Consider the following 24,135-nt stretch of genomic DNA (forward strand, 5'->3'; position numbering starts at 1 on the left):
GTCAGATTTTAGATGGGACTTGAAGGAAATCAGAGAAACCAAGAGGCAGGGGGCAATCTTCTGTCTAGTATTCTAATCTACCCGATGCCTTTCCTTCTTTATATATGAACAATTTTTTTTAAAAAGACATGATTTTAATTGTGTAAAGATCTCATGGTCAAGAACTCTATCTAGCAGCACAGAGTGGCACCTTGCATGCAATTTATAGTCAGGGGCTTTGGCCAGGGTCACAAAGTCCAATTGTGTCAGAGAATATACATGCATCCAGGTCTTCCTCACTCTGAGGCCATTCCATGGTGTCTCTCGTGAATGTGAACATCATCAGCAAGTTAATGGCCAGCACACACACAGATAAAGGGGTATGTGACTGTGATGACAACTACTCCAATTACTTTTATAATTCTGAAGGCTTTATGAACAAAGGCCATGGATGAGGATTCCTGGAGACTGACTTGCTATTAACCTTTAAGTAATTCATTTTGCCTGAGTGCTTCAGTATATATAGCTGTCTAAATGGGATGTAAATAATTCTCTCTTACTGTGGAATTGTGAAGCACTAAGATTTACATATTCTACAAACAAGATATAGCAATTTACAAAAATGTTCACATTCATGTGTTGGTCTTAAAAGATGAAATGAACATAAGTCATACAAAAAGTCTAATTAATGTACTAAAAATACCCCTTAAAAGAAAAAGTCAATTTCTTTATCATAATAAAAGATAAGATTTTTACAATGATTTATGGCTTGCAAAATTATCTCATAATTATAATTTTGTCATCATGAGAAGCCAGCAAAGTAGGTGCTATTATCATCCCCATTTTATATATGTGAAAACTGAGGAAAATAGGAGTTAAGTAACTTTGCAAAAATCACAAAGCTGGTAAATGTCTGAGGCAAGACTCAACCTCAAATCTTTGCCACTCCATGTGTAGCATTCCAAGTCTATCTAACAAGCCACCAAGCTACCTCATCTATAATATGAAAGCGTAGCATTAGATGGTCTATAAATTCCTTTGAAGTTATAATTCTTATAAACTGTTACCTTAGTCACAAAAGGTAAAACAAAATCTAGGTATATCTATGCAGATGCTTTCAATGCAATATTCTTTTTGTCTGATGAAGGGGATGTGAAATCATAATTTCGTCAGGATGGAAAACAACTGCTTTGCAAACTCCCTCTAATGACACAAATCTGCAATTTATAATCTTAAGAGAGCTTCCTGAAGCACTGAGAGCTAAATGACATTCCATCACAAAGACAGTATGAATCACCTAAAACCACGTAATCCTGTTTTGTAGCCTAATTCTCCATCCAAAATGCCAGGCCATCTCTCAACACAAATATTACGATTAAAATGAAAACGTGAAAACTCTGCAAGTCTTTTTTGTAACCATAAAGTCAAAATACTTTTACAAGAAAAAATACTTTACCTACAGTTGATCATCTCATACATATCAAATTTTGATAGTAGAAGCATGTAATAAGGAAGATAAAGCAAAATGTTATTATTTATTACACTAGGCTGGTAAGATCAGCAAAACTTACATTGCATTGGTCAAGCTGTCTTTGAAGCCCTTCAGCATCTCCTTGGACAGCTCGCTCTGTCATTAAGAAGTCTTTCACACCATCTACCCACTTCTCAATGACTTTAGAATCAGCCTAAATCAAAGACAGTAATGAAAAGCAGATATCCATCAGTGGCAAACAAACTCCTACGTCTCAAGACCAATTGCTATTGAACAGAGCAACTTTAGGAAACTTTAATATCACTTAAATCTTTTCTTGCTTCCTTTCATAAATTATCTTCCACATAATAATTTTCTCCATTCATGAACAAGCTGTTCTCATGTGCAAATGAATAGTCCACAGAAATCATGTATTTTATTCTCCAAATTACAAAGTACTGTCAGCTGAATATACATTAGTAAAATTAAAAGCTATGTTATTAAAAACTTACTTTATAAATCTAAGTACTTAGATACTTATAGTATCTATGAAAGTCTAAGATTTTTTTATAAAGTGACATCCTAGGTTAATATCAGCTAATTTTTTTATTTTGATATTTAATTTGAGGCAAATTATTACGGAGATATCTTTACCTTTTTTCCACAAACTGTCTATTAAGGGCTAGAATAACTAATAAATACTGTTTGGCACCTTTTTTTGGTTGTTGGTAGGAAAGAGGGCATTGAATAAGCAACTCTCAGGTTGCAAAAAAAAAAAAGCATCAATTTGTTAATAAATAAGTCAATTAACAAATATTTAATAAGTATCATACACTGTGCTGGGCACTTGGGATAAAAAAAACAAAGACAGAAACAATCCCTCCTCCTAAGGAGCTCACATTCTAATGGAGAAGACAACAAGTACATATCAAAATATATGCAGCATAGTTTCTCTCAGAAAGTAAAACAGTCAGACAATGCTGCAACATTTTGAATTTTAATTTAATTTAAATTCAGGTATTTTAATTCCCAGCATCTTTAACAACCATAATCCCAGACTTCCCTCCAGAAGATGCTCTTAGAATTTAAATACATAGGGTTGACAGCCTAAATGGAATGTTTTTTGATTGCGGAAGAATAATAGATTTAAAATACACAGCCATAGAAAAATAAAGAAGGAAGACCCTGGAAGATATCAGCCTAACCTCTAATATAATACCATGAATCCTTTCTATATCATCCCTGACATATGATCACACAGTTTTTACTCAAATATTTCCAATGACAGGTAGTTTAATATATCACAATATAGTGCATTCCATTGTTGGACAGATCTAACGCTTTAAAACATTTTCCTTACACCCTGATCTGTAATGTATTTTCCTTAATTTCTGCTCATTAATTACATATACTTTAAGCATTGTTGATGTATTGTTTTTAAATTGTTTACATTTGCAGATTATTACCACTTCATGAGGCATCTTGTAACAAAACAGTTAAGTAAAATGAATAATACAATGACCTCATGTGAAAAATGAATGCAATATTTCACATCTATAGCACCCCTCACCCTTCCATTTTAAGAGAAATTTATTTTCTCTCAAACCCCTCAAGAGCATAAAAAAAAAAATAAAACAAAGCAGAGAAAAACAAATTTCTTGTAACAAATATGCATAGTCAAGTAAAACAAATTCCTTCAATGGTCACACTTAAAAATATATATGTCTAACATAACACCCTGAATCCATCACCTTTCTGTAGTGGATAGCACATTTCATCGCTGGTCATCTGGAACAATGAATGGTTTTTATATTAATCATAGTTCTTACAGCTTTCAAAATTGTTTATTTTTTATAATGTTACTGTATAAATTATTCTCCTGGCCCTGATCATTTCATTCTTCGCCAGTATATAAAGTCTTCACAATTGTCCATTTTTAAAATACTGATCTTATGATTCAAACTGTTTTTTTCTGATTCTGTTGACTTGATTCACATTAGTACATCAAACCTTCCCTGTCTTTTTAAAACCATCTGTTTCCTCATTTCTTACAGCACAACAATAATCCATCATATTCATGTGCCACAAAAAAAACTTATGCTGTCATTCCTCAATTTTTAGTTTCTGATTTTTTGGCATGAAAATGGCTGCTTTAAATATTACTGTATATAAAGGAACTTTTTCTCCTTCTTTAATCTCTTTTGGTTATGGGTCTAACAGATACATAGTTGAGTCAAAGGGCATGAACCATTTAGTAACTTTTGTGTGTAATTCCAAATTGCTTTCCAGAATGGTTGTACCCACTCACAGATGCATCAATGTGCGTGTTTTCCCACAGTCCCACTGCCATTTATCATCTCCTTTTTTTCATATTTGTTACTTTGATGAGTGTAAGATAAAATCTCAACATTGCTTTAATTTGCATTTTTCTAATTAGTAGTGATTTAGAGCTTTTTTTCCATATTGTTATAGATAAGCTGGGTACTCTTCCCTTGAGACCTATTTGCTCATATACTTATACAATTTACGATTTGGGGAATGCAAAAGAAAAGGAGTTTATAAATATCTCTAAAGGAAAGCCCTTTCAAGAATGATTATGAATTGCTCAGGCTTCTCTTCTCAAATCTAACTATTCCCAGTCCTTCCACTATTCTTCATATGATATGATTTCCAAGATTTTCACAATCATGGTTTATTTCTGGACATTTTTTATGTTGTTTTCAATTAATAAGAATTTATTTTCTCTCCCCTCAAACTGTCTCCAACTCACTCAGGAAAAAGAAAAACAAAATCCTTTTGACAAATATAGAGTCCAGAAAAACAAATCCCTGCAATAGTCATAACCAAAAAATCTCTCTCACTTTACAGCCTGAATTCATCACTTCTCTGTCAAGGTGTGTAGTAGGTTTCCACAACATAAAGTCTCCTGCTATTAATATTATTAGGATTGGTCACTGTGTTGATCAGAGTTCTTAAGCCTTGTGAAATTCTTTGTCTTTATTTTAATGTTGATGTCACTGTATAAATTGTTACTCTGGTTCTACTCACTTCACTCTGTTTGTATCCTAAGATTCCCCTGAAGCTATCCTCCCATCAGTTCTTCTAGCATACAAGTATTTCATTTGATTCATGTCATAATTTGTTCAGTCATTCATGAGTTGATAGGCATGCCCTTGGTTTCCAGGTCTTTGTCACCACAAAAATAGCTACTATATTTTTGTACACATAGACCTTTTTCCTCTTTCTTTGATCTCTTCTGGACACAAGCATAGTAACGACATTGCTGGGTCAAATGGTAAAATAACTCTCTCGGTATAGTTACCAATTGTTTTCCAGAAGGGTTGAACCCATTCACAGTTCCACCAACAATGCATTAATGTACCTGTTTTACCACAGCCCCCTCCATCATGTCATTTACCTTTTTGGTCAACTTAACCAATTTGATGGGCATAAGGCAGAACCTCAGAATAGCTTTAATTTGCATTTCTGTAACAATAAGTAAATTGAAGCATTTTTTCATACAGGTATTAATAAATTGTATGACATACTTCATTTGTCACTAGCCCCCTTAACATGAGATGTGAAAAAATTAACCCAATAAGCCAGAAAAAAGTACATTTGAACTATTATTCCTTAGGATCTAGAAATAATATTTATACAAATCAACTGAAGGCAGCATTAGCTTGTCTACTATCTCCTTGAAAATAGAGGCTCGGGGCAGCTAGGTGGCACAGTGAGTAGAGAACCGGCCTTGCAGTCAAGAGGACTGGAGTTCAAATCCAGCCACAGACACTTGATACATTTACTTAGCTGTGTGACCCCGAGCAAGTTACTTAACCCCAATTGCCCTGCCTTCTCCCCTCCAAAAATTAAAAAAAAATTATTAAGAAAAAGTCTTCTTTAAAAAAAAAAAAGAAAGAAAAGAAAATGGAGGCTCATAGTAAGACTGTAGGTAAGACCTTTCCCTCTTCCCCTTATTTTTTGGTAAAGTCATGGATTCCTCATATGATAAGACTTTCCTTATCCTTCAGTAATACAACTGATTTAGTGAAAATGATTGTGATTTTCATCTTGCTGGTTTTGGCTTAGTATTACAGGTTGTCAAGCTCATTTTAGATTCTGATTCCTTTCTTTTTTTTCTTCCCAATTTGGTATCACTTGCAAATTTTAAAAGGATTCTTTGTCTTCATTCAAGTCACTATTTACAGTAGCAAACAAGTAAGACTAGGAGAGAGACCTGTGACATGTTACTAGAAAAATGAGCCTGGTTTGAAGCTGTGTCCAAAGTCAGTGCCCTTTCAACACTGCTGTTCCTGAAAATGGAAACCTCCTAACGATATTCTTCCCCCCTCCCCTTTAATAACTCTTACATATCTACATAGAAGAGAAAATGTTATGCAGATATTTGACTCAATTCAACCAACCAAAAACTTTTTTTGGCCACATAAATAGATGGTCTTTTTCATAGGCTCATGTCTTAAACTGAAAACAATGCTGTGAGTTGTGAGGTTTTTCTTTGTCTCTGGCTTGACCAGGTACAGCCTAGAGGGCCTCAATCACAATTAAGGCATTGCCAGAAATAGTACCATGAAGATTTTTATGTTTTCTCATGCTCCCCAACAAACTGCCTATGAATCTGAAAAACAGAAAGGGTTATTCCTCTCGGATCATGTAGAACTGATATTTCTAAACTTTCTACTGCTCCCTAGCATATCTGTTATTTAGTTAATCCAGAAGTAAAAGTTGGTGTCTCCCTTAGCATGCTGCCGATCAATCCTTTAAAAGAGAACTCAAAATTAAGGCAAATCTGAGTAACTCTCTAGAACAAAGGGACTGAGCAGAGAACATGAAAAGTATCAAGTAAATGTCGTGAGGTTTTTTTTTTTAATTATTCTTTTAAAAATACTCATTTAAATATAAACTGCCATCTAGGCCACCTGGTAGTATGAGGGTTTTCCATACTCTATTTACTATGTCAATTTATACTTTAATCCTCTCTAAAAAAGCATATTAAATTACTGCAAAAAAAGAGAATAATTTAGTGTTAAAAATGACTGAGATCACAGTTTCACAAAAAATTTTATAAGGAAGGAAGAAAGGAAGGAAACGTCGAGAGAAAGAACTTTTATTAAGTGCCACGGTGTGTCAAAACTTGCTAAGCACTTTACAGATATTATCTCACATTATCCTCACAATAATCATGAAAGGTAGATGCCAATTATTATTTCCATTAAACAGCTGAGGAAACTGAGGCAGACCAAGATTATATGATTTGCCCAGGATCAAACAGCTAATAAGTGTTTGCGGTCAAATTTGAATTCAGGTCTTCCTGACTCCCCAGACCAATGCTCTATCTTCCACACAACCTAAGTGCCTCTGGGCAATTAATGCCTAGAGCTGTCATTACTAATGCTGTTTTAAATCAAGATATACTCAGAACCAAACTGACTTTGACTCACAAATTTATGCTAGAAAAACAAAGATGAAACTACCTTCTGGAACTAAGGATAGAGGAAAAACTAGAAACTACAGGCATACCCATTGACTGCAGATTAGGTGAATATATTATGTCTATGAATGTGATAAGAATACATTGTGTTTCAAGAAATCATGAAGACAGTTCAGAAAACCTAGGAAAACTTGCACATACTGAGACATGGTGAAGTGAGTAGAATAAGGAAAACAATCTGTACAACGACATTGTAAAGGCAAAAACCTTTCAGGACTAAGATCTCTGATAGACCAACCATGAATCTAGAGTACCAATAATGAAGAGTGCTGCCTATATCCTAATAGAGAGGTGATAGCATCAGACTGCACACTGAGCCATATAATTATTGGACGTGGCCAATATGGACATCTGTTTTGCTTTACTATGAACAATTTCTACAAGAGTTTTTGTTTTTCTTCCTAATCACCCCCCCCCACCCCACCATGAAAGTGGGAGTGGGGGGATAAGAAATTAAATCCTTGTTAACTGAAATATATATATATAATTTGAAAATAAATTCAAGAAAGGCTTTTTCTTATGGAGATAGCAGTGAGGTATGCTAGGTAATCATATTTAAAAATGTGAAAATTCCAAACAGATGTCACTGATCCCAAATAATAGTTTCTAAACTTTTTTGAGTTAGCAGATGCATTGATCCTATTTATGAAAAAGGGACTTGGATCCTTTAAAATTATGTCCCTAGAATAACAAAAAAAAAAAAGCTGTTCAATCAAAAAACTGTCCAAAAACTGGAATATGATTGTGCCATCAGAAGCAATGAATATGAAAAATTCAGAGAAGCACGAGATATAAAATGATGTAAAGTGAAAAAAAAAAGAATCAGAAAAAAACCTTAGATCAAACAAGTATAGCAATGTAAATGTAAAGAACCAAAAAACAAACAAACAAGGTCAGGAAATTATAATATCCAAACATGGCCCAAAAGAACTGAGAAAAACGTACCTACCTCACATCTTTGCAGAGGTGGGGTACTAAAGGTGTAGAACATTACATAAACCGCCAGATACAATTAGTGTGTGGACTGACTTTGTTCAACTACTTTTCTTTCCCTCTTTCTTTTTAATCATTGTTATACTGAATGGCAGATTGGCCAAGGAAAAGAGACTACTATGTATATGTAAATATAGATGATATAAAATGAAAATATAATAACATAAAGTCCTTTAAAAATATACTGTACCTAAAACCCACAGCAATCTGAGCAAAAGAAATCCTTTTAAAGGCAAGAAAGGGAAAATCTTGGAGCTCAGTAAATAAATGATACCAATATAGACAAGGGATTTCAAGGGATAGGGACTCTTTGTGGCTTTGAGAACTCTAATGAACCCTTCAAAGATTCAGCAGAGGATCCAACACTATATTGTCAAACCAATTTTTGTCATCTACGCAGGATCTGTTTCAGAAGTCCAAATAAAGTAGTATTTATTTTGATCCAACTCCCTCCCTGGATAATTTGAGGTTAAATTCCTGGCATTTCTTTTGCTCCTCCTCCATCTTCTGGAATTCCTGTAACTTTTGATTCTGGTTTGTGCAGCCAATTGCTAAACCAGGCCGTTGGCGGATACAACAAGTGAAACCACAGTCAGGAGTTCTTAGAGTGGTGGTGGAAGTGGTCACTTTTTCCTGCACAGTTGTACAGTATTCATTGACTGCAAAAAGACTATGTTGAAAAGAAATATCCATATCAACAAAAGACAGCCACTGACAATAAACTTTCTATCATGCTCTGGCAGCATCAATTCTTTAAAATGTACTTTAAAATAAGGCTTAGAACATACCTGTGTTTTAATAAATCATGTTCAATATCTTTAAAAATGCATGAAAATTGGTATACACAAGGATGTAACCACAAGTGATATGTTGATTTTGTCTTAAAAACATATGACGCTTCAACATGATTCTTGCTTACATGGTACCGTTCATGGCTAAGTTTCTTCATTTAAGGAATTAAGTACCATACAAAAGTATCAAATCTAAATTATGCTGTACTACACAATTCAATTACCGAACAAACCTTAAATTGGGAAAAGATGATAGAGCATTGATTAAAAAAAAAAAAGCCAAATTCACAACTGAATATTTATAGGAGTAGAATTGGATGCAATTTCTATGGATAATGTTTTTCCGTGACAATTCAAAAATACTCCAAGAAAAGTACTAGATACTAGACTAGGAATAAACCCTTGAAAAGTAAAAAAGGGAGAAGAGAAAGCACAATCCCATTAGAAAAATCTAAGTCAAGACTCTGCTTAAAATGAAAAGGCATGATTTTATAATTCAGAAGCAGTTACATGATCTGACATCATTAAAAAATATGTAGTTATTAAGGACAAGGAGGCAAAGGATATTACTCTCCATCCTAAACATGTAAATATACAACATGATGACTAGACCTAACTGTCCAGTTTTTCAATGATTATTCTACAAGGTTGAAATAATACTAGTATCTGGCAGTCAAGTGGTATCCTGGACAGAACTCTGAGCTTGGACTCAGGAAGACCTGAGTTCAAATGTAGCCTCAGACATTTCCTAGCTATGTGACCCTGGACAGGTCAATTACCTGCCATTTGCCTCAGTTTCCCCATCTGTAAAATGGGAATGAAAATAGCAGCTTTCTCCAGGGTCATTATAAAATGGATCAAATTAGATAATAACTGTAAAGCACTTAGCACAGTGTCTGGCACATATTAAGTGCTATGCACATGTTAATTATTGTTATTATTATCTACTTAGAATGGCTACTAGATTCACTAGATTAGAAACAATCCACACCATTAGAAACTACTGATTGTAAGATAAAGAAGCAAATCCACACACACTCAATATCACTGATTTCTTGGATACTCATTTGAGATGTGTGCACAGCTGTCTTTAACACCATTATTTATGATGATCTGAACTGAGTATCTCTCTAAGTCAAACATACCCTCTGGGTATGTGACATTTACCCAATTCCCTACAGATTTCCTTTCTAAAACTAACTAGATCTCATCATAACAAAGGTAACCATCAGAAAACACTGACCAAGTTGGAACTCAAATTTAGAAACCAACTTAGATAACATTATTTAAATAAGGTAAACACATAATGTTATACTTGGTTTCAAACGAGAAGTTTTAGAAGCTAAAGAGAAAAGAGAAGTACTCAGTTTTTTAAGCTGAAAAGATGTTCAAGTGATGGCATAATGCTTGACAGAAAAATTTCACACAAAGGTAGTACAACAGCACTGCCAAGAGATGCACAGAGCTGGTGTCTAGAAATGACACTTTATCTAAATGAGATTTCAGCTAAGAACAAAGCTTTATGTCATCCCATTTAGTGCATATTCTTGCAATCTGGCTTTCATTCTAGGCCCTCAACAGAAAGTATCAGCTCAAAGGCTTCCAAAGCTTTTCTGAGTCTAATGCTCATTTATTTTCTAATCTTCAGGTTTTCCCAGTAGACCTAAAGACAGATTCAACCCTTAATTTCACCAAGTACTCTCACGTCAGTATTAAGATAAGGTAACACTGATAAATAACTGTCTCAAGCCCTTCAGCAACACTCCTAAATGTTCTCCTTGTTTTATACAGATTCCTTTGGGGATCACATCCTAGTTATGAAAGGAGTCTTGCAACTTATCTACCATGTTTGAGGCTGTCTGATAAATCTACCTATCCATTTCTGACCTCACTTCCACACTACTGTTGGCCTTCACCAACTGATGGGAAGACCCCTTACATTAAAATTTGCAGAGTCAAGAAGAAATTATTTAATTATTCCTCCAGAACCCATTGAATCAAATACAACCACCACCCTTATGGCTATCAGCAAGACTTTGGACTGCACACATTCCATTAGTCACCCATATCTGTCCCATTATTCTTGAAACCAATGCTGATTTTCTCATCTACTTCCTGATCATTTCAGACATGGTCAGCATGGTACAGAGAAAAGAACACAGATTCATGAGTCAGAGAACTTATTTTCAAATGTCAACTCTGGGTAAATCACTCCATCCCTCAAGGCTTCAGTTTCCTCACCTGCACAAATGACAGTTGTACTAAATGTCTCCAATGCCTCACAAAGTTCTAAAACTTATAATTCTGGCCTCCCTGCCTGTACCTTAAATTCCCTTTTCTATAGTCATCAGTATAATTATATCATTGTCCATTTCATGATAACGTTGGTTCCTTTCTTTCCAAGATCTGGACTCCTGGCTCAGTTGTCATGCGTGTATACAATCTGTCCCTCCAGCCTCATTAGAGAAAGTAAGCTCCTTAGCCTAGAAGGTGTTTCGTTTTAACATTAAATGCCTAGTGGTCACCTATATCACATGTAGGCACTTCATGATGCTTCTTGACAGACGGCTCACTTCTCATACTAATACCATGGAAACTTCCACTATTCCAAGTAAGCTACTATTTCTCTTATTCTAGTCAAGTTAAACTCTTCCCTGTTCTCTACATTCACTACTTAGCTCATCTTGAGCTCTTAAACACAATCTCTCATCACAGTACAACCAGCCTTTATCTACTTTTGTTCAAAATCTCTAATGCCCATATCAAAGCTCACCTATAGAATCTTTCCAAGAAGGCAAAAGAATAATGCCGCACTTTTTGCTGAGTAAATGACATATATTTTGCAAGCAAGTTGTGAATCCAATTTTAAGCACATAATTATGATGGTGACAGAAACTAATGCCAAGTATGGAGAAGGAAAAGCTTTACACATTTTAATTGCTATTTTACACTAAGACTGAGCTTAAATGCCTAACAAAGTTTATATTTACCTCAAACACTCTCAGTTGTGGAATAATTTCTTCCAACAGATGAATATCTTTGGAGGTCCTGGCCTTTAGCCTGTTCCACTTTTCTTGAACATTCTCAAATTCTTGCTGGTATTTATTTTTTATATCATGGGGTGAACATTGCTCCAGAGTCTTCGTTTCTTCTGCCAGTTTATCCAATGAAGGCTTCTGATCCTCAAGTATTTCTTCAAGACCCTAAAAATAGAATTAAAAGATTCTGATTATTTGTAGCCCTCTGTCCTTATACATGTACATATGTAACAAAAGTGTAGGTTTTCTCTAGATATTTGGTCAAAAAACAAAACCAAGAAATGGTGCACTAGTAAAAAAAAAAAAAAAACCATGAGAAAAACAAAGTTCTGTGTCCAAAGGGCAGTGCTAAATGCTAAGTATCAAAAGACAAAAGTACTTGGATACTAAGTATCCAAGACAAAGATAATAATAGTTCCCATGCTTATCTGCTACTGACGGTACATAGATAAGGAATTTTAAGAGTGAAAGAGAACCAGCAGCCAGACATTTGGCATAGGAAGAGACATCAAAGCTGGACCTTGAAGAAAACTACTGATTGTAAGACAAAAAAGCAAAGACTTGAATGCATTAAAGTGATGAGGGAGAGTCACTGTTAAGGCATTGAACTGGAAATGGTAAACAGTGTAGGACTTGAAATGACAAACTAAGTTTTTATTTTCTCTAAAAAGCAACAGAGAACCATTGAACATTTTTCACAAAGAGGAGTGACATGGTCAAACCTCTGTTTTAGGAATATTTAGTGGCTGTGTGCAAGAGTGGACAGGTGAAGAGTTAGAAGGAAAGAGACCAAAAAGGAGGACAGTGAAAAATTCCAGGAAAGCAGAGGAAAGGGTCTGAAACAGAGTAGTGGCTCTGAGAGTTGAGAGAAATGTAAGAATGCTGGGGAGGGTAAATGAATGAATAAGTTATGATAAAAGAATAGATGGTTAAGTGAGGGAGAAAGGGGATTCAAAGAGAACGCTTTGATTATAAACAAGGGCAATGTTAAGGATTGTGAAAAGCTCAGTATGGTCTAGTACAGGAAGGGGGATCCTGTAGCCTCAAGGCCACATGTGGCCTAGTAGAAAAGATGATTCATTATGTTTTGTTTGAGTTCAGTTTGTGGTACACAGGAGACATCCAAGTGCAAATTTTAAGCAAGCAGTAGGCATTAGTAGTAGATTTCGGGAGAGAAACTAGGGTTGGCTATGTGGATTTGGGAATTATCTGCATGGAGATAACTGAATATGTGGAGGCTAGCAAAATCACTATGCAGAAGGAGAAAGGAAAGGGAGAAAAAAAAAAGGGAGGAAGGGGGCCACGTGCCCAAGGCAGAGCCATGGGGAACAGCCACATTTCATGGGTAGGAGGGAGTTAATTATCCAGAAAAGGGCACTAAAAAAAAGTGGTCATACTGGTAGAAGAACAATGTCAAGGAAGGAGCCAATGCAGCATTGAGCAAGAGAAAGAGGGCCATATTTTGAATCAAAAGTCCAGGATTCAAATTCCAGTTCTTTTAATTAATCATCCATATGACTTTAGATAAGTTCTTAACCTCTCAACCTCAGTTTATTCATTTGTAATAGAAAAGGTTAGACTAGATGACTTTGGAGACTAGATGACTCTAAGTCACCATGCTAGGGATGCCATGCAGGAAACAGTATCTTGGGGGAAGGGAATGGTCACCAGAATCCAAAGGCACCAGGAAGACAATTAAACTTAGAATAACAAAAAAGCCCCTGGAGTAAGAAGTTTATAGATCATTGGCAATCTTAGAGGGGGTAGGTTCAATTGAGTGATGTGGCTGGAATCAAAAATGGAGTAAAAAGGGAGTGGGATGTGAGGACTTTGAGCCAATAAATATAAAATGACAGTCTGAGAAGTAGCTTGTAAAAGGGAGGAGAAATACAGAGTATCCCAAAAGTGTTACTCTTAGTGTTACTTTTAAGCTTTATAAACTTGAAAAGCGTAAATCCTGCAAACAGATTTTTTTAAAACTAATTGAAAGAGTATTTAAGCTTTTTAAATGTTGATATTTTAAATTAAAATTCAATATAACCACTGTCTTAAGCTATATTGTTGTTGCTGCTGTTCAGTTGTTTGGTCATGTCTAACTTCATAACCCCATGGACCAGCTGTCCATGAGGTTTTCTTGGCAAATATACTGGAGTGGTTTGCCATTTCCATCTCCAGTTTTATGCAAAGGTTAAGTGACTTGCCCAGGTACAGCTAGGACATATCTGAGGTCAAATTTGAACTCTGGTCGATCCACTGTACCACCCAGCTGCCTCACGTGCTATATATGGTGTGTGTGTGTGTGTGTGTCTCTACACATACACACATCACCATAGTTGATTTTTTAACTTTGTAAAAAATGTCATTAGCTGCTGTTCAGTAATTGAAAGGATTTTATTTGTAATTGATTATAGCCTTAAAATCATCCAAAGTACAAGATGCTGATGCATACATAACAGTTTTGAAAGGACTTAATGAGGAAAAAATCTAATGGAGATAGATCAGTTGACCAAGGTGGCCAAGTAAAAGGACCTCTTCTCGAGCCACCAGAGAACGTATCACACAGAAAATTAAATTAAAATATAAAAATTCACAAAGCAATATAAGTGTTAATGAAATCACACAATTAAACTTCCCAATATTTTCTATAAGTTTTCATAAAATTTATACTTCTGAAATTATCAAAGCTGAAGCTGCACTAAGACTTTGGGGATACTCACATAAAGATTAATATTAATCTACCAATTTAAGTAAGGTCTGCAAAACACCCAACACCTGTTGTTGCATTTGATCCTCTATAATTTTATAAGGAAAGCACTACAAGAAGTATTATCCTTAATTTAAAGATAACTAGGTGTCAGTTATATGTTTTGGCCTGTGTTCACAAACTAGTAAGTGACAATGACAGGTCTTTCCTAATGCCAATTCTGGGGCTCCTTCCACTATACCTAGTGAGTTCAACAATCCTGAAAAGAACACTAACATTTTGAAAACACAAAGACCAAGTAAATGACATAAGACTAATGGTGGCTATATTAAAAAATGCAAATTATAATCCTCTTTGTAACCAAGGTCCTACCCTTCAATAGAGAACTAAAAAACATAAAGGTCAAAAGACTAACAAATGAAAAAAACAAAGCATAAAAAATGCATTTCAAATTATTTCATAATTTAAGATAATAAAAATGGACTCAGATTTTCAAGACCTAACAGAGTCTTACCCGTTTCTCCTGTAGGGTCTTCTCAACTTTTGAAAGGTCACTCAAGGTATTCAGAGAAATCTGAGCCTTATTTTCTGATTCATTTAATATATCCCTCACTGTCTTCAGTGTCTGTAAGTAGTCATCTCCAGGTTGGCTCTTCAGATCTGTGTATTTTGGAAAAAATTAAAGCAAATATTAGAAAGACAGTATTCTTTCAAATATGTCAATCATTTTGTGTTGATGAGGCAGATATTTACTATCTATGTGAAATGTTCTAATTAAAACTAGCACAGTGTGTAAATTAAAAATATGCACACTGCTTTAAGCCTGACATCATAATTTCAGGACTATTCTGGCTGAGGTGCATGATATTAGTTGACCTTTCTTTTCTGCATTCATTGTGATGAAAGATCTCAATAATGATGAAATAGCATTGATTTCTTTCAGCCTAAGACTTCCCTTTTCTCCTCCCTCCCTCTCACAATAAAAATACAACCTTTGAAGTACAAAAAAAGTATAAGTATCTACCAAAATTAACATTGATCTTACTCATGTGGACAACTGTCACCTATAAAGTATCATAAACCATTCTCAAATTCCTTAATCCTGGTTACTACCAGTCAATTCTGAGATGTATGTAGAATAATGTATAATGACATCTATCTAATGTTAGCCTTAAAAATGACAGAGGCATGCACTTCATTACACCCTTTAAAAAAAATGAAACAACAATGCTTTGAGTGCAAAGGAACTTCCTTTTAAAGTGTAAGAAGCAGCAGCCAATAGGAAGTACAAGCTAAGAAATTAAATTCTGAACCTTGCCTGCTGGCACCAAAGCCTACTTTTCAAGAGCGAGCTGAGAAAAAAGAGCTGTCTGCAGATCACTTCCCATGCTTGGCCACTGAAGTTCACCGAACCAAGAGAACTGGCCTACAACTGCAAAACCTTGTCCCTAAGAGAGCAAATGTAATCCATCTGCCAGACACAAACAGAATCCTTCATGTCTTCACAGGATCCATCATCACTACAAGCAAAGGGCATTATCAAACCAGCACCATGGTGCCCACACACAGGTCAAATCAAAGTCTGTACAAGCTGTAAAAGCTGAGGAAATTCCTTTATGATTATACTGGAAACAACTAGGGAGAAGTACTTCACCCCTTGAGGATATTTTTCTACAACCTATGTACTTCAATGGATTTTTGACCTCATCAACATAGATATTGCTTCCATCTGAGCAAAACTGATCCCCTAAAAGCTGACATTAATGATTGGGGAACCGAAGAAAGGGGGAGATGCAAGGAAGTCTTAAAAAAACATTACTGGATATTCTCAGCATACCTCAAATATATTTATATGTAAATGTGTGTGTATATATATAGATATATGTATATATGTATGTATTTACATCCACTTTTTTTTTTCAATGAAAACAAAATTCAAATCAAACTCAACAAAAAGGAGACTAGCAAAGTGAACTCAACCGCAACGGCTAGAGGCAACAGGAGGGTAGCATGCAATTAGCTAACTTTGCACAGCAGACCACAGCACAGACAGTGAGATTGGGTTTTTGACTTTCCTTCACCTAATAAACACACACAAACACACACACACACACACACACACACACACACACACACACACACCCATGACCAGCCTCAGTCTCCTTCTGTTACTCTTGTTGGAGGATAAAATCACATGGAGAAATGGCAAGTACCCCTCCACAGGAAGGCAACTGTGACAGAAGTGTGCTCTAATGCCAACCAGATGCCCCTAAACCTATCACAGAGTGAAAAGAGCTACACTGTGCACATGGGACCTCAAGGAGGCTCCCTAAAGTGAAAGGCGTCATTGCTCCAGAAGCCTCTCTAGTGCCAGATCAACCAGGACCCAATTCCAGGCTTCCAGACACCCAACAGACTAATAATAACAATGAAAAATAACCATTTATATAGCAACTACTATGTGCCAGACACTGCTAAGTGCTTTGTAAATATTATCTCATTTTAACCCCACAACAATCCCAAGAGGTAGGAGCTATTATCTCCATTTTACAGAGGTTAAGTGACTAGCCAATGGTTGTCTGAGGCCATATTTAAACTCAGATCTACCTAAGTCTATCCAGTGCCCAAAATAGCTGCCCCAATCCCCCTTAAGTCTAGTACCTTCCCTCTATTGAAGAAAATGCTTGAAGAGGGCAGGAAATCTAGGCAGCTGAAAGCCTGCTTGAGCCCGTCACTAGAGGTCAGAATGACATTCTTATGGTTTTTCCTCATCCCTGGGCCTAGCCAGCTAGTCATTTCCATGGAAGATACAATATTTGAGGAGCTGCTCATGCTCCATATATCCCCCTTAAATTGTGGGAATGAGTGTGCATGCTCCACTGAAAAGAGTACTGGATTTATAGTCTGATGACCAGGGTTCATATCTCGGGTCTGACATTTACTACTTGTATGTGGTCTCAGTTTCCTCAAGCCTCAGGTGTTGGGCTACGTGACCTTGCAGAATCCTTCCATTTCTAATTTTATGATAGTAGATACAATACAGTAGTTACTTATAATTTTATACAATGCTTTAAATGTGTTCAATATTTTTAAGTTAAAAATTTATAATAAACACTTTGGGTGTATTTGAATAAAATACAAACCAAGATTAAGACTCCCTATCCCCTTCTATGTTTTGGAGGGAGAGGGGTTGGTATAAAAGGGGCAACATAAAATTTGGAAACTACTGCCTCAAAATGTGAGATTTCCTTGTAAAAATGTATTTCATCTAAAATTTCAGGTCTTTGTCCTGACACTGACTGTATCTCATTTAAAGTATCTAGGTTTATCTTATTTCTTAGCCTATTGTCCTACATTAAGTATGGCTGATTGATTCAGATTACCTAAATTCTCTAGGCTACACTTTGGGTTTGGCCTTAAAATGCTAGGTTAGAGAGTTCTAGAACTGTATATCCCTAATAATTAGAGAAAAGAAAATTAATACAATGCTGAGGCGCCACCTCACACCTGTCAGAATGGATAACATGACAGACAAAGAAAAGGAGATGTGGAAAAATAGGTACACTAATATACTGCTGGTGGAGTTGTGAACTGGTCCAAACATCCTCAAGAACAATTTGGAACCATGCCCCAAGGCTACAAAATTGTGCATAGCTTTTGTTCCAAGCAACAGCACTGCCAGGTCTGCACACCAAAGAGATAAAAGAAAAATGAGAAAAGAAATAAATGTACAAAATTATCCATAATAGCTCTTTTTGTGGTGGCAAACAATCAGGAAATTAAGGGGATGCCCACCCACTGGGGAATAGCTGAACAAGTTGTGGCACATGATTGTGATTGAATACTGTTATGCTGTAAGGACAAGCAGGATGGCTTCAGAAAAACCAGGGGAGATACATATGAACTGATGCAAAGTGAAGTGAGCAGAACTAGAACACTGTGCAGGAATATTCTAACAATGATCGACTCTGAATGATTTAGCTACTCTGATCAATACAACAATCCATGCCAACTTCAAAGGAGTCTTAAATAAAAATATACCTTCAGAAAGATCTGATGAACTCTGAGTGCAAATTAAAGTATATTTTCTTTCACTTTTTTTGAAGCATAGTTAAAATAGAAATGTGTTTGCATAACTATCGATATCTATCTACCTATATCTATATCTACATATCTATACATATATACATACATACATATCTATATCTATATATATTACAGATATATAGATATAGATAGAGAGAGATGTATATAGATATACATAAAAGATATTGTATTTCTTGCCTTCTCAATTGTGTGAGAGGATCAGGAAGGAGAAAAAGAATTCAGAACTGAAAATAATTTTTCAAGTAAATTAAAGGAATGAGAGACAAACAGAAAGAGACGGAATTAGAGCAACAAGAAGAGACAGATTGGCTTTCAGTGCTGAAACAATTTCAACACCAAATTAAGTATGGAGGGAATATATAGGCTCTTGTGGGCAGTGGGTTTTGTCAGACAAGTCATCTAAGCTTTTTGATTTCCCCAGCTTCCTTCAAGTCTCTGCTAAAATTTCCACCTTCTAAAAGAAGCCTTTTCCAGTACTCCTTAATTCTAGTGCCTTTCCTCTATTGACTATTTCCAATTTATCCAGTATATGCCTCATTGATACATAGTTTTTAACATATCTCAATCATAAGACTGAGAGCTCCTTAATAGCAGAGACTGATATTTGTATTTCTTTGTATCTCTAGCTCATAGAATGGTGCCTAGCACACACTAGGAGCTTAATAAATGTTTGCTGACTGAAGAAAGAAAAAGTATCTTGAATATTTATGGTCTTGGGTAGAAGCCTTTGCATTTTCTTCTGGAATAAACAAAACCTAGTCTATTTTCAGTGTTGTGTTTGCTATATGACATGTCTGCATGGAGTTGATGGCTCTTGACTTTTTAAGAGGAGAATCAAATAAGATTTAGTCCCAAGGGAAACTTCAGGTTTGCATATCAACTAAGCAGTAAGACAAGTAAGATGCCCCCAAGACCAAACCTAATAAGCATAAACCCAGAGTTTAAATTCTTACTGTTGAGTGAAAAATTTAAAGTTTTAAGAAACTAAAGGAGGATTAATGCTGATATACAAAGATGTCACTAGTAAAAAAAAAATACAACTCCATTATTATCAAAAAAAAAAGAGTCAGGTGAAAGATACCAAATGATCAAAATTCCCTAGTGATTATTTCAGTAATGTAATCAAACCCAAGATGCTTTGCCAACAAAGATAAAAGATTTCTTAAGTAACTCCTTAAAAACTATCTATTGCCATAACTTCATTTTCGCACAGAATTATCTGAATTACCCTAATTCCTAAGTCAGGCATTAAGATCAACAGCAATGATCAGCACAAAGAAACACACTCTGAGGGGGTTGGGAAAGGGGAAGATTTCCAGGAAGTATGATGTCTTATACATGGAAGGAGGCCCTAAAGTATGATGAATAATGAGAATAAGGCCAAAGACCCAAAGACTGCTAAACCATGAAAGGAAACTGTAGATAAAAAAATGAAAAAGGACAGAATACGGAATGAGCTACCTTTCTCCAACTGTCGCTGACATTCCTCCAAATTCTGTTGCACAGATTTGTAGTGACCTATAAAGCTCTCCAGACTCTTCTGAATGAAGCTTGGAGCAGAAGGCTGAGACATAAGATCCATACAGCTGGAACTCATCATTTCAATTTGAGGGCCAAGACTAAGCAGATGTGTTAGTTCCCACTATGGAATGGAAATACACATGTAATGGGAAAAGAGGTAAAAGAAGCATCACACAAATATATGACTTGCACCTCTATTAAATGTAAAAGTAACAATCTCATTGAAAATTGGGACTAACTGCAGAATGTATCTATGAGGCAAGGTGCTTATCCACCTACCTGGCACGAATCCTTCAGACCTGGACCAAACTGCTGAGCAGTATCTGAAAAAGAAGAGTTTTTCACCCATTCTTCCTTTTCCTTGACAGCCTTTTCAAGCTCATCCAAATCTTTAAAGTATGCATTTATATCTTCTTGAAGCTGAATTTTTCTTGAAACATCTTCCAAATTCCATGCCATATCTTTCCATTCTGATAGGACCTTCTCCAAGATATTTTTTATACTATCTGTAGAAAGTCCTTCTATAATAATTTTAAAAAAAAACACAAGCATAGCATTAATTCATCACCAAACTTGTCTTAAAATGTTTTTTTAAAACCTTTGACAAAATGAAAATTAGGGTGAAAAGTTGATCTTAACACTAATGGCATATAGTTGGATAGGTTTTCGTTTGTTTGTTTTTTTTTAAACACTGTAAGTTAGAAAAGTTTAAAGAACATTTTTAAAACCTTTTACCAACTTAAAATATTTCAAGAAAAAAAAACCTCATGTCATAAAAAGACAAAATCATACAATGTTCTGGCTATCTACTGAATTGGGTAGTAAAAGCCTCAATGTTCCACAAAGATAGATAGATGGATTGATTGATTCAGGTGAAACATGACCAAATATTAATATTACATACTGTTAAATTTTTAATTATCTACAAAAATTATCTCCCCCTCCACTTTCTTCCTCTATCACAAAGTAATTAAATTAATACCACTATTCCTGAAAACAAATGTCAAAAATGTCTCCCATGATGCTAACCACCATCCCTATGACTTTCCGAACCAAAAGAAAACAAAACAAACAAAAAAAAACCCCAACCTTCCTTGGCTACCACATCCTTAAATGTAAATGTAATTTCTTTCCCTATTAGTCTGTAAGCTCCTTGCTGGCACGGAGTATCTTGCTTTCGATATTTGAATCCTCAGTACTCAGCACCCAGTCTGTAAGAATTTAATAAACTCCTAGTCATTCATTCATTCACCATGTGATCAAGGAATCTCACAGTTAGAAGGGACCATAGCAGTCATCCATTCAAGGTCATTTATTTTGGAGAGAAGTAGTTTTGTGCAAAAGGAAGAATAAGAAGAAGAAGAGGTGAAGTAGGAAGAGGAGGAAGAGGAGGAGGAGGAGGAGGAGGAGCAGCAGGAGCAGCAGCAGCAGCAGGAGCAGCAGCAGCAGCAGCAGCAGCAGCAGCATTAGTAATAGTAGCAGCTAGCATTCATATAGCACTTTTTATGTGCCGGATACAGTGCTAAGCACTTCAAAAATATCTCATTTAACGCACCCAACCATTTTACGAGGTAAGAACTATTATTCTCCCCATTTTACAGATGAGAAAATTAAGAAAAACAGAGGCTAAGTGACTTGCTAGAAAGCTAGGAAGTGTCATAGGATATATTTAAACTCAGGTCTTCCTGAGTGGGGCCCAGTGCTCTATCCACTGTGTCACCTAGCTACCCTTAAGGTGACAGAACTAATCAGTAACAGCAGTTAAGGTTTATAAAACATTTTGGTTATGTCATCTAATTTGATCCTCATAGTAATCGAGAGAGGAAAGTATTATTTCTATCCTCATTTTAAAAACTAATGCTCAGAGATAATGAAGTGACTCGCCTAGGGCCCTATACAAAGTAAGTGTCATAGAAGATGTCTGAAGCTGGGTCAGCTTGACTCCCAAGTCCAGCAGTCACTCTACCATGCTGACTCTCTAGTAGCTAAGCAAGGACTGACACTCTGGCCTCCTAACTGCAAGTGCAACCGGACTTCTTAATCTTAATGCCTTCCCTATATTAATTATTTCCTATCTGTCTTGTACATAGCTTAGTATTCTCAGTGTTTGGCACAGTGCTAGGCACATAATAGGCGCTTGATAAAGGTTTATTGATTGAGTGATCATCATCAGTATCATTTAAGACTGCCCATTAAGAAAAGATATCCCAAAAATAAAAAATAAAAAAAAAGAAAAGATATCCCAAATTTATAGGCTAAAATATTATTTCATAGAGTATGTATTTCTAAAACAATTAAGGCACTGAGCACTAAAATCTGTTTCATTATGGCTTTAAAGGCTGAGATCCTTTAGAAAATTATTATAAAAAGTATATATACTGAATTAGAAAGAAATCACTATGTTTTAAGACATAAAGCATTTTCAGAGGAGTGGTATGAAGTGTGCACTGTTCAGCTAAGTGGGTGGATGAACAATTATGCATTGTACACTCATGAATAAATACCAGGGAGGAGAATCAGAGTTGTTTAAAAAAAGAAGAAAAAAAAAAGTAATGTGCCCAACAAAAAGTCACTGACACCCTTTAGAATATGCATTTTCCTTTCCACATAACTGTACCCACTGAATAACTGAAATAACAACACATAAAGTCATGTGATTTGAAGATACTATGGATTTAACATGCCATATTGTCTTGCATCATATGCCCTACAAGTATATGTGCGTATATATAAATATGTATATGGGGGTTGGGGGGTTTGAGACTCAAGAAAAGCATGATCTTACATTTCAAGTAGCTACTATTAAAGTTCACTTATCTGTACAAAGGTGATCAAAAAAAGCAAAGATGTACAAAATCAAATAATCTACAGACCTTGTGAATAACTTTCACCAAACTTCCACAACCAACATTTTATGAGAACAGTGAGAAATATCCAAGTGAACACTGTTGGCAGTTTCACCTCCATTCAAGATACGGATAAAGATACATCAGCTATATACTTATAGGCATACCGCTTCTATTTCAGGCACACTCACAAATATAAAAGGAACCATTAGCATCCTTAGTCTCACTGAGGTCAATGTTCCACTCAACAGTGCTAATCACAACACACCTCAACTAGAAGCAACTAGGTAGGACAGTGGATAGAGCACTGGCCCTGGGGTCAGGAAGACTTGAGTTCAAATTCGGGCCCCAGATAGTTACTAAATGTGTGACCTTGGGCAAGTCACTTATTCTGTTTGCTTAGATACCCTCAACTGTAAAATCTTCCAGAATTGCTGGTGAAGGTCAAATGAGTTAATAATTGCAAAACACTTAGTACAGTGCCTGGCGTATAGTTTTGTTGTTCTTCAGCTGTTTTTCAGTTCCGTCCAATTCTTCATGACCCCATTTGGGGTTTTCTTGGCAAAGATAATGGAACCATTTGCCATTTCCTTCTCTAGCTCATTTGACAGATGAGGGAACGGAGACAAAAGGGTCACACAGCTAGCATCTGTGGTCAGATTTGAACTCCGGTCTTTCTGATTCCAGGCCCAGCCCTCTATCCTCTGAGAGATCTATCTACCTGTCGAGAACAGATAGAAACTCTCAAAGCTGGAGGTGCCACATGAATACTATATTCACTTTATCATACTAAAATGAGTCTTCCTGATTCCAGGGGCTCCATCCACTGTGCACCTAGCTGGCATATGGTTAGCAAAATGTAAATATTAGTTATTGTGTCTGTCTTTTTACAGGTGAGTTACCATGTCTACAATGCACCTACTCTGCAGACCTCACCTCTATATTATATAACCACTAGGTTCCAAGCACAGCTCAGGTAAAACCTCTCATCAATAACTTTCCTGATCACCTCCAGTTGCAAATGGTCTCTCCCCTCTGAAGTAATTTGTTGTTACTTTGTGTCAATTTTGTAGTAATTAATCTCTGTACATGTTACAGGAGAAAGTAAGTTCTTTGAAGGTAAAGGGCTGTTTCATTTCTGATTTTGTGTCCCCTAGAACAGGGCTGTCCAAAATG

The 24,135-nt window shown here is 35.8% G+C and overlaps 1 protein-coding gene across 1 annotated transcript in view; it reads right to left on the bottom strand.

Annotated features, from left to right (window-relative positions):
* The window catches only part of UTRN (utrophin), a 467,326-nt gene that overhangs the window by 378,256 nt on the left and 64,935 nt on the right, over positions 1 to 24,135 (bottom strand). The window contains exons 18-22 of the mRNA XM_036766848.1: positions 20,393 to 20,634; positions 20,054 to 20,234; positions 15,000 to 15,145; positions 11,734 to 11,946; positions 1,551 to 1,664 (exon numbers count right to left, since the gene is read on the bottom strand). Of these exons, the coding sequence (XP_036622743.1) occupies positions 1,551 to 1,664; positions 11,734 to 11,946; positions 15,000 to 15,145; positions 20,054 to 20,234; positions 20,393 to 20,634 (896 nt within the window). The remainder of the gene's footprint in view (positions 1 to 1,550; positions 1,665 to 11,733; positions 11,947 to 14,999; positions 15,146 to 20,053; positions 20,235 to 20,392; positions 20,635 to 24,135) is intronic.

Source organism: Trichosurus vulpecula, chromosome 7 (genome assembly GCF_011100635.1).
Source record: "Trichosurus vulpecula isolate mTriVul1 chromosome 7, mTriVul1.pri, whole genome shotgun sequence".
NCBI lineage: Eukaryota > Metazoa > Chordata > Mammalia > Diprotodontia > Phalangeridae > Trichosurus > Trichosurus vulpecula.